Genomic DNA, 12,221 nt, shown 5'->3' on the forward strand with positions numbered 1-12,221 from the left:
ATATTTATTGCTGTTTTTTGTTTTGGGCAAACCAGACTCAGCTTGGGGAAAATAAATATAATATATTGCAAATTTTAAAAAAATTTGGATAGTGACAAACATTAAAACAACACCTTTCTTTCCCCTTCCTTCCCCCAACCTCAACCTGACTACTTCACCCTAAAATCTACCACTCTTCTTGTTCAGTGCAGGGGTCCTGGAGGGAAAGTGTGCCGTGGTCTCTGCTGCTCCTTCATCCTTACATTTTCCCCTTCTCTAGTGTGGGCTCTCTCTTTTGGGTTGCAGTCTTTCAGGGAAAACAAAAAAAAAGTGGCCCAGTTTTTTTCAGGAAATATCCATTTTTTTCCTGGTTGGGCTCTCACATGAGTTGCAGGGGATATCTCCTCCATTCTGGGTCCTTCCTGAGCTACAAGGAATATGTGCTCTAGTGCGATGGAGTACCACTTCCACCTCTGACTTTGGTGTACTGTCTGCTGTTTCCCACTCTTCTTCCTGCACTGTTACTCCCTTTTTACCTGGCCAGTGGTTTTTTTGTCCTTTTTTAAATCTTTCCACAGTGGTGCCGCAAACGAATTTGGCTCAGCTTTGGCCTACAGTGGGTTTGTTTTGAAGCTTTGGCCTACAGTGGGTTTGTACTGGAGCCAGCTGGAAAGGGCTGTCAGGCACAGGAGAGCAGCTGGCCTCTCCCCACAGAGGCTAGCCCTGAAGCTGACCTCAGCTTACCAAAACTCAGCCACATGGCCATAAAATACCCAGTAGAACCTTTAGCAGTTCAAGTGCTTTTAGATTAACTATATTAAAAAAAGTTAAAATATTTCAACTTTCTATGTAAGGAAGGATTATGCTCCAATTAAGTAGTGCCCAGAGCTGGTGGAATTGCTAGGTGATAAAAATTGATGGCTGGAGCCTGTTATTTTGCCATCTTTCATTCTCCGCTCATTCTTGTTTTCGTCCTCCTGTTTTGTCCAGTTCAGTGAGAGAACATGCTGACTCCTCAGGATTCCTCTTCACAGAGCATTAAAGTCAAGGGCTAACAGCAGCAGCTTCCAAAAGCAAGCGTGTTTAAAGTCAAGGAAGGGATTAGCTATAAGGATAGAAAATGCTGAAGCTATTATTTCAACATAATTTGGCATAGTTTCAGTGCGGTATGGAAAAAGTCATGGACAGGTAAAGTAGGATTATTGAAAGTCCAATGTGAGAAATCTTCAGTAGATCTGTATAGGGTAAGCTGATGGTGAGTGTCCCATCAAACTGCTTTATGGATTTGACCTTGTAATGCCTTTATTATTATATCAGTAAATGTGAACTAAATTCAAGTACTAGCAAATATGTTTTTCCTAAAGAATTTTTTATTTATAATTTTAAATAAAATACCAGATGTTATCTGTGGTCAAATAGTCTAAAAATAATTAAGCAGTAGGACTGAAGTCCATCCCAAAACAAATCTTGTTTAAAAATGGTTTGATGAAGGAGTATTGCAGGATGGGAAATTGTAACCTTTCAAAGACAATAGTAATACTGGTGAGTTTTGGATTTACCCCGGTATACTTGCTCAATCTGTATGGCACAAAGTACAAGGAATGAAGCTAATGTTACTCTAGGCGGTGACTCTGCTTTGGTCATTTTCAGCTGTTCCTATTATAGAATTTTAATCATTAAGACCAGTAATTATTTCTCCTTTTTGAATGCCTTTTTACTTATTGACTTCAATTTATTATAAATTTTCTAGTCTGTCAGTTGCTGAAAAAGTGTTAATTGGATGATACTTTCTTTCATAGGAATAGAATTACTTTATATGATGCTGAGACAGCTTTAGCATTTTAGATATAATTTAAGACTTTTTAACAAAATACTTAATTCAGTTGACTGTTTTCTGGTTGTGATTTGATGCACATGTGCAGAACTTACTTTCTTTTCTTATAATGTTTTATACTACTTTTTCCTGGGATTGTAGATTTAAATTCTTATAAAAGGAGTTGGAAAAGAACTTGAGGAATTGCAATGCAGGTGGTAACATCAGCTTTTTGTAAACAATGAGGTTTTTTCAGACTAAGTAAAGGTATTTGGGAGGCCATATAGATTTTCAACATAAGCTTAAATGGGATAAACTTCCTCTTGCTAGTTCAATAGAGTTACAGATGAAATGGCTTTAATTTCACCTTTTTACACTACTCAATTTAATGAATACCAAGTAGAGGGAGTATATAAAATGCTTTCAGGTGAAATGTGATACATGTACTTACTCATTTCGTTCTCTCCAAATTTGGAATTAAAAACTTTACCAACTATTACGTGATTCATAAACCTGTGTTGAAGGAAAGGGCAACTGTTTCATAATCTTTTCTGATTCTGATGCTTTTATAGTTTGAAAAGGGCTGACTATTATAGAAATTCTTAAAAGTGTTTCCAAATGTGACTAGTTTTGTGTTACCATGGACTTGTTTCTCCATTAAATGATTTTTCCCATGACTAAAAAAAAATCCTGAAGTTCAGTAAAATGAATATTTTCTTGATACCTCTTAGTTGTACAATTTGAAGTTGAATCATACAGGAATGCTTTAAAAGTTGTTGCAATTCTATTTTATTGGTTTCCAAGGGGCATAAATGTGGTGGAATGGTGGCTGCTCTTCAGGTATTCAAGCAACATCTCATAAGTGTTTGAACAGAAAGCAATGGCAAGAGCTGTGCAGCCTCTTGCTGTTTAGTTCATCAGCATTAACCACATCTGACTGTGCAGTTAGTCTTGTCCAGTCCAAAAGACTAGTTGTCCCCAAAAGATCCTGATCAACTGTGTGGCATTTTGAATACCGTAAGGTGCTCAGTGGCTATAGGAAATCTGCCAGTATTGAAATCTACTGGGGCTGGGGAACCCCCAGAGATGGAGGAGGAGGGAGGGAGAATGGCACTGAGAAAGGACAGTCATCTGGAAATTCTTGCTTCTGCTGTCAGCTGCCCTTGGTTGTTCTCAATGTAAGAGTGGCCACATCAGATGAGGTCATTAAAGGCCTTTTCTTCCAATCCTGTCAACCATCAGTGTTTCTAGAGCAGTCAAGTGACTCTTTGGAAACAGAATTTCAGAAAGCCCTTGAGAAACAAGCTGTGTTTGACTTCTGAAATAAGTTGCATGAAATTTGGTGAAATTCTTAAATTGTTTTTTATTTATATTAGCATGTTATCAGCTTTTTCTTGTGGTGGTTTTTTTTTTTTTTCCTTTTTTTTTTTTCCTGACATAACAAACCCATAGGCTTTCCTGAAAAGTGGAATTTTGCAAGGTATCCTTTTTAAAGTAGTAAGGATGATGTTGAAGTATTATATTAGCCAATCTATCTCCACCAGGAGAAGTGCCATCAGAAGAGATGATTTCTATTTAAATGAGAAGCTTTTCCTCCCTCTCTTGCAGCTCCATTTTCAGTGTTAGATGCCTTCATGTACAGTGGTAAAATACAGAGGCTTATAAATGATACTGTTAAAACAGAATACCAAACTTTGGCATACACTGAACATATCCATCAATGCTCATGCAGGGGTGTCATGCATAAGATGATAGGACTAATATGCTTATTTTTGATCAGTTTGGTGGAACAGGCAGATAGTACTGGCATCCTCAGTGAAAATCTCATAAATACTGGAAAAACGAGTTTCATGAGAATTTGAGAATAATCTTAGGTTCAAAGTTACAATAGAAATAAAACAACTACCCTGGCAGGTATTTTTAAATCACGAGGTTGATGAAGATTGGATTAGAGCAAAACAGAATTTTTTTTATTTTCTGTTCTGAATTTTTTAAGACAGTTTTGGGATTTATTAACTAGGACATATAAAGAAAAAATATTAAAGTAGATATGACAATGAAAATACTGTTTTTTTAATGTACTTTTAAAATAGTCTATACTCCTAAGACTAGGAATTCTGCAGGTCTGTATTGCTGGATGGCATCTACCATGTTAAGGCTTAACTGGGGTCTTTGGTTACTCTTGCAGTATAAATAAAGAACTGTGTGAACAGCTCCAATATGAAAACGGCCATACTGATGGATTGCTTAGAAGAACATTCCAAAAGGGTGGTTTAATATTATTTCTCAATTAATAGGTACTTAGCTTTATGTTTCTTTACCTTGCATGACTTCGCATAAATCAGTATCTGGGTTATTGTCTTAAATATTTTTTTCTTTATTCAAGTAAGATTTAATACTTACTGTCCACTGAGGTGCATTTTTGCATTTAGAGAATTATTGGCGTTGTCACAAAGCTTTAGGAGAAAGCAAGTCCTATCTTTTTTGGTGCAACTTGTTACTTGTCTTCCTCTTCTGTTCCAATGCCTACGTTACAGGTGGTACGTTTCTTATCTCTTAATCTTGTACCCTAAAAAATTTATTTTCTGTGAAACTTGTACTGCACAACAGTTCTAATTTTGTAGTATATCTCTTCCTTCTTGTGGAGGATTTGGTATTGCCTACTATTTGTTACAGACTCCAGGAGGAGTCTGTAACACACTTAAAACACAAGTTTTAAAACTGTATATCCATCTCTGTGCTTAGTGACTGAAAGATCTGTCTCTTTCTGTGCCCTCTTAGCCTTTGCTTACCTGTCTCAGGAATGTTGCAAGTTAAATGTTCTAGTACAATAGTTAGGTGGTCTGCTTTTAGAAGTTAAAGGCATGTGCTGCAATGTTGTGCCTAGAAATTACCAAAGAGATCTGGGTTTTAAGCAGAGAAAATACTGTTTTCAGTTGTCTGAAATACTGACAAACGCACTTCTATATTTTGCGTTAAGTATATTCAAACACAATATGAAGTCCTCTGACTTTTTATGCCTGCCCAGAGGTTGTTTGAGGATCTTCAAAAGCTATTAGAAATTAAAAGTGTGGTAGGAGGTGCTTTTAATTTTAAAGATGTTTAAATATTGTGGATAGGAAGGTTAAAACAGATTTCCTTTACATTTAATTTATCTTTGTGGTTTTTTCGACAATCTGCAAGTGACAAATTCAGTGAGAATTACTTTTAACTTGTGCTACTATTCATAATAAGGAGAAAAAATGAATGTCTAACATGTAAAGTATGGGAGTATTACTGTGTACTTCTGTGTGTGCTTGGAACACAGTTCTTTATTTAATCTACCTTTATATTTTAGGCTTATTTCTGTACAATATTTTCAGGTCATTTCTAGCACTTGAACATTTAAAATGTAAGTAATTTAGGTTCCCTTTTTACATTTCATGGGATTTTCTTGTGTTTTCTGCTAATATAAAGTAATAAATTAAAATTTGTAACAAAAGTTTTCCACGTGTATAGTTTTATGCAATGACTTTACATGTAGAACTAAGTAATTTAAGAAAAAAAAAAGTTATGTCTACTTTTTTGGTTGTTTTTCTGTGACCTGAAGATGAATTGCAGTATGTTGAACAAGTATTGCAATTCAAACTCAGATAGAAAATTTGCAAGTGAAATTTTTCTACAGGAAAGAAAAATTGTACTGCAGTGACTCTGATTTTTACAGGGAACTAACCTTTTCCAAGATTGCAAGTAATGTTTTGAATTAAACTGCCTGCTTCCTGCAAATTGCTCTGTGGTGAAGAGGAAGGTTAATTTTAGACACATGCTGCATGGGATGAATGATTTCTGTTTATGTACAATTGTGTTTTGAAATATCTTCAGTGCAGCAATTTTTGCAAATAGAAGTAAACCAGTTTCAGTTTCATCTGGAACAATTTTATATTAAAATTTTTAAAAGAACACTCATGCATTTGTTGTTATCTGTAAGAAATACATAGGCATAAAGTCATAAATAATAGATTATTGTGTTCTGATGTTTTTCCTTATGAGAATATGAAAAGTATTTGCTTTATTTGTTTCAGGATAGTACTTGGCAGAACAGGATAGCTAAAGCTAAGCTCCATTCCACAACTTCAGACTTCTCTCTCTGATCTCCACTCCACAGTCTTATATTTACTGGAATTCAAGTCTATATTTGCATTCTTGTGGTCTCTCCTTTTTTTTCCTGAGTTGTATTTCTGAATTCTTGTAGAAAAAGACCTGCTGTGGAAACAGAAAAAGCCAACTAACCACAACTACTATTTGTTGCCCTTGCAATTTCTTCAGCAGCTTCAGAGTACTGAGAAATGCTTGTCTCAAGAAGTGTTATTCACCAGGTTTTTTTCAGTTATGCAGGGGTTCCATGGCTGAACTGGGAAAGAGCTTGTCAGAGGACTCTTCCTTAAAAGAAGGAAGAGTCTTCTTAAAAGAAGACTTCATCTTCTTACAATCTTTTTAAAAGATTTTGTTTTTTATCTTTTTTAACAGTATCTCTTCATCTCTTCATTATTCAAACTGCCCAAAGTGGTTGGAGAATGTTGGTGTTTAACTCATTAAATGTTGCAGCCTGGCCTAAGTTCCTGTTTGATGTTTGCAGCTGGTTGTTGAATGTAGTCTTCAGCTTCCAACACTATTTTTTTTATTTCTTCCATATGTAAATAGAAAATGTATGGGTTCCATTTTCTTGTTTCCTTTATCAATCTGATGATTTTAGAACCCTTTTAAGGGGCAGTTGAAGGAAAAAGGTCTCCTAGAGAGCCATCTAGCAAAATGGCTTGAATATTTGATACCAACAAAGACAGCTGAAATATACCTGAAGCACATTTTGCAAGAGAAAAGGGATACTGTGATCAGGAAGAATTTGGAAGAACTGGCAGTTCTAAATTTAGCTGTTTTGGAAACCACAAGTATGTATTTATTACTTAAATTAGTAACAAAATTATTCTTGGGAATGATTTATTACACTGAGATCTGACGTAGTAGTATATGTAAGGTCGTAGATTAAGGGCAGTCTCTTTCCTACCTTATCACTTCTCAGGTTAGCTGTGGCAATTTCACATATTTGTGTGTGGAATAATTAAATACAGGCATGTACTTGCCTGTATTAAAGCAATGTCAGTCCTAACACTGTCCTGCTGTGGCACATGGGGTGTCTACAGTGAGATGATGATTAAGCTTCATTTGTGTGGATACCAGTTGAGAACATCTCTTCCAGAGAACTCCATCACATCATCCACCACTCCAGATTTACTGACCTTTGTTTCTTAAAGAGGTAAACATAGAGCAAAATGTGTGTATAAGATTGTGCACACATATGCAGGGATATTAGGTTTGGGGTTCTTTTTGAGAAAGGAAACCTTGTAGTGTCTGATAAATGTACTCCACCACTTCTTTAGATGTTAGGTGTTTTATTCCATGATGATGACTACAAATTTGGTTTTAGAGCTACAGTTGCTAGAACTCTTCAGCCCATTAGCTGGAGACTGGCATGTACTTAGCCTTTTTCAGGTATAGATTCAGCATATGGAAGTGATGCAGTTGGTTCATATCTAGCATGTCTGCTATTAGATATTTTTCACTTACCTGATGTTTACTGACAGTCTAACATCTCTATGTGGCTCTGTTTTCAGATATTCTAACCTATGACGTAACTTAACTAAATCATACCTGATTTTATCTACTCAGTTGGTGTTTTCATGTTTCCAAATCTCTCACTGTTCTCCTTTTCATCAAAGAAGGCAATTTAAACAGGAAGTCTGTGACTGTTTTTACCAAAGGAACTTCTGTAATTTTATAGAAACTTTAATTTTTTGGCTTGAGCACAGTTTTATTTCTTAGTCATAAAACTTGTGTATTTCTGAAACAGTGTATATGGAATTGGAAGATGAGAAGGGACATCAAGAAGAGATCTGCTCTACACAGCAGTCTATTTAATTTATGTTGGTGTTAATCTTGATACATGCTAATATTTTATCTTAAAACCTGTGTGATTATTCTAAAACTTCCCCGGTGAACACCTCTTGTAATACTTAACTATCATTACTATTACAAAGGATGTAATAAGGGGGAGTACTTTAATATTTTTATTACCTAATATGAATTTCCCTTAAGTTTAGTAGTTGTCCTAGCTGCTGTGGACATGAAAATCATACTTATTCTATGAAGCAACCTTTTGCACATCATATGTCTCCCATTTTTCTTTTTTCTACTCTCTTCAGATAAACTAGTTAAATTCAATGTTTTCTTGTTGTTGTTTTTGTTAGAGAGCTGGAAACCATTTCTTCTCCCTGTTTTTCTCAGACCGTTTTTGAAGACTAGAGCCCAGAACTATAAACAGTACTGCTGGATTTCTTTTGTAAAGCTTTGTTTTGCATTGTTCTATGTCTCCTTGATTCACCCAAGTTTACTCATTGAACTTGAATGATCAGTGACTCCCACTGCTCAAAGGCTGTTGTCTTATGCAAGTAGCTTCTTTCTTAAGGACTTCCATGAAATTCAGTTTTACTTTTCTTTACCTGTACGCTTGACAAGGATTGTGGAATTATATATAGTTTTAGTATATATAGTTTTAGTTAGGCATGCTATCTTCAAGGAGGAATTTAGGATTAAGAAAAGAAAATAAAAAATTACATGACTAGGACATGAAAAATATTTCATTGTTACTATATATACAAAAAGGTAGAAATTTTTATTATATATAATATTTTTTGTCAAAGCGACTGCAGTTGCATGCAATTCACAGAAATGAGCAGTGGTGTTTTGTTTTCTTCCTTTTCCCTGGTAGTAGGCAGGCAAGAATCAAAGTGCAGGGATGTTTTTATTATTGCTTTTAGGTATGGTCTCTTTGAACAAGCTGCCTGCCAGGTTTACTAAGAATCTTATTTAGATGGGATTATTCCTTACCTTTGTTAATAAAATAATTGTCAAGTGATAGCTTGAATCTGTAGGCACAGTTGCACTGATAGCTGATTTAACAGCTGACATTGCCAAACAGAAATCTTCTTTTTCACCTGTGTGCCTTCCACGTCCCCTTGTATAAACTCCATTTAGAATGCTCTAAGATGCCACATTTCACTAAACTGTGAGAATACCAGACCAAAATTTCTTTGCTAAATGTCCTAGTTTCAGCTGGGATAGAGTTTATTTTCTTCCTAGTAGCTGGTGCAGAGCTGTGTTTTAGATTCAGTATGAGAATAATGTGGATAACACAGATGTTTTGGCTGTTGCTGAGTAGTGCTTACCTTAAGTAAAGAATTTTCCAGTTTCCTGTGCTCTGCCAGTGAGGAGCTTCACAAGAAGTCAGGAGGGAGCACACCCCGGAGAGCTCATCCAAACTGGCCAAAGGGATATTCCATACCGTGGAATGTCATACCCGGTATATAAAATGGGAGAGTTGGCTGGAAGGGTCCAGTTACTGCTGAAGGGCTGAGCTGGGCATCAGTCAGTGAGTGATGAGTTCTTGTATTGTGTATCACTTGTGGGTTAGGGTTTTTTTCCATGTGTGGTAATTTATCTCTTTCTTTTTACTTTCGTTATTATTGTATTTTACTTTATTGTAACTATTAAACTCTTCCTATTTCAACCCATGGGTTTTTTTTTCCTTTTTCCAATTCTCCTCTACTTCCCAGTGGGAGTGGATGGGGAGTGAGTGAACGAACTCTGCATGGTAGGTAGTTACTGTCTGGAGTTAAACTGTGATGCCAGAGCTGGATGAGCTTAGCACAAGTCCAGAAAATGGCTTATTACTGGAAAGCATTATAAAACTAAAAGTTGGTGCATGGAGAGGGAGGAGGGGTGTAGATTTTGTAGAAGATCTCGATCTTTTGGTGAAGATGAGCTAAAAAAATGACTCAACTCCATGTGATGATACTCTTGGGGAAGTTGAACTGTACAACATATTTTTCAGAAGGTCAGTGCCCAGAAATAGTTGCAGATTATCCTCTGTCCATGGCACATTCCCCATCACCACTTGAAGCTCAGTGAATGATTTAAGTTGAGCTATCCTTTTAAAAAACTAAAAGTATTTTCTTGTGATCTGTTTTTGTTATTTTATTTAACACAAAGTGTGTATTTTTGTTTTGTTTAAATTGCAGATGCAATTGCTACCAGAACCCAGAAGATGACCTCACCAAAACCCAAGAAAAGTACAGCAACCAGAAAGAGAGTCCAGAAGTAAATAATATATGGAGCAACAAATTAAGTTGCTCTGTGGCTCATTTCTGGATTTTTTGTTGTTGTTGTTTTTTTTTTTTTTTTCTGTAGCACTGGAATCTTTTTCTTTCCTTTTTAAATGATGAATCCTGTAAAAACATGGGCTGCTGTTTGTACCTGTTTTAGAAGAATAAATGTTTTATTAAAATATTTGCATAATTTATGTATACTTAAATACTAATGCAAAATTTTGCCAACTTTTGAAGTGGGGATGCATTTTTATTCTTTATGTACATGAATTCATGTCTTAAAGGCAAACTAAAGAGAGTGTTTTTTTCCTGTTTTGTAAAGTAGAGATAAACCCTTATTTAACAGTTTCATTATGGATACTGTATAAGAAACAGCAGTGTTGCATCTGATTTCTCACAGTTTTGAGTAAAGTCATATTGGTGGTCACTTAAATGCACACAGAGATGAAGTCTGAAAAAGCAGAAATAGCTTTTAAATGTGTTTCAAGTGTTTGAATTAAAAACAGAACATAAGGCAAAAATCATGTCCTTCCATTCTATTTTGTAAAAAATGAATTTAAACAATTCTTTGGAAGACAGGTACTGAATTTTAGCCTTTTTTTTTTTTTTTTTTTTTTTTTTTTCATAAGTATTTGTGTTTGTATCACTTTTCTGATTATTCACAGTTTCTCTGGAAAGAAAGAGACCAAAATTTCAGATGAAGGGTCCAGAGCAAAGAAAAGAACCAACCAAAAACGAATGCCTTTTCTCAACCACCCCTCAAGTTTTCTTTTTATATTAGTGAAAAGACTAGGATATAATTGTGAGTAACCTTGTGCAGGATCTAGTTCCAGTGTACTATTGTCTTTTATCTGCTTCTCATAGCAATAATTGTTTACCTTTGAGAAGCATGTAATCTTCCCAATCCTTTTGTAAAAGTAGTTCTGTGGTTAGCTATGAGTCCTCTCTTCAGAGTTGTAAGTCAAAAAATAGTGTTAAATTCCAGTGTGAAACACTGATACTTTTCATATATCTACTGCATCATACACATAATAAGGTATGAACCTCATTCTTATCAGGGCAACAGAAAGTATGACAAACCAAAAGGAGTCCATATGAGCCAGTGAGAGTGTAGTCGTATGGATGTCCAGCTTGCTTGATTATATGTCTGAGTAACTCATGAGATTAAATAAATGTGTTGTAGCGTGAAATGTTGAATGAATGAATGAATGATGAGGTTATGTTTTTTAACAAGGGAATCCGTTGTTTTGAAATAAAACTGGAATACCATAGTTAAGAGGTGCTTTCTCATTTCTGTTGATGTAGGCTCGTTTTCCTGAGTATTAGCAGAGTGTGGCTGACAACATTAAGCGTAGCATGCTCTTCATTTCAGATGTAAAAATAGGATTGCTAAAGCGTCTCTCAAGTTTAAAACTCCTCAAATCAAACTACCATTTTAATGACTTTGTTTAATCATTTTATTCAGAAAGTATGTTACGATGTTCTGAATAGCTATTGTCAGGAAGGCATACTGTATTCTCTTGTCACATACTCAAAGTTAATGTCATTCTTTTGTACTTCAGTTGTTTGACATTTTATTTTTTTTGGTAACTTATTTACCAGTAAACTTCCTTTGATTACTTCCCAAGTTTTCAAGCGGTGTGTTTTCTTTTGACACCACCAAAGCCAAATGGAACAAACAGTAATTTCCATATATTTGAAAACAATATTTTGAGGTGCAAAATTCATAAGCCACCCCTACCTCCTCCCACTCCAAAAATGTCTTGGAAAAAGATGTCCTGTCAGGTGTTCTGCGAAAGGAAAGGGTGCTTTTTATTCAAGGTGAATGCAGTTTCAGGGCTTGTTTCTGCTCACCAGGCACTGTAAAAGCCCAGGCTCCAGCTCGCTCTAACTGCAGTAGTGTTTAAAGCGTGGGATGGCCAGGAGGAGTGGAGGGGAAGGCTGTGATCATCCCCGCAGCGCTACCGTATGGATCACATACAGCGTGTGCTTGCACACACGTGTTCCCTCTGCTTTGCAAAGCACTGAGGGGGAAATACAGCACTTCCAGAGAGGTGGAGGGTGCAGTTGGATTTTGTTGACATTCCCTGTTTGAAAGTAAAGCCCCTAACACAAAAGAAGCAAGCTGCCTTTAGACTGCATTTACTGCTCTTGATGACTCCAGTTGTGTGTAAATATTAGAAAACAGCAGGGTCCTGCATTCCAAGAATCACTTGAGCAGTGCCATGAAG

General features: G+C 35.8%; 1 protein-coding gene across 5 annotated transcripts in view; it reads left to right on the plus strand.

The window, feature by feature from the left end:
- The window catches only part of VRK1 (VRK serine/threonine kinase 1), a 35,696-nt gene extending 24,079 nt beyond the window's left edge, over positions 1 to 11,617 (plus strand). For all 5 annotated transcript variants that reach the window (XM_066188767.1, XM_066188763.1, XM_066188765.1 and 2 more), the window contains one exon: positions 9,904 to 11,617. In XM_066188767.1, the coding sequence (XP_066044864.1) occupies positions 9,904 to 9,986 (83 nt within the window). In that variant the 3' untranslated portion in view covers positions 9,987 to 11,617. The remainder of the gene's footprint in view (positions 1 to 9,903) is intronic.
- Positions 11,618 to 12,221: the final 604 nt, after the last annotated feature.

The sequence above is a fragment of the Chamaea fasciata genome, unplaced genomic scaffold (assembly GCF_029207755.1).
Source record: "Chamaea fasciata isolate MVZ Bird 193981 ecotype frontalis unplaced genomic scaffold, bChaFas1.0.hap1 SCAF_7, whole genome shotgun sequence".
NCBI lineage: Eukaryota > Metazoa > Chordata > Aves > Passeriformes > Sylviidae > Chamaea > Chamaea fasciata.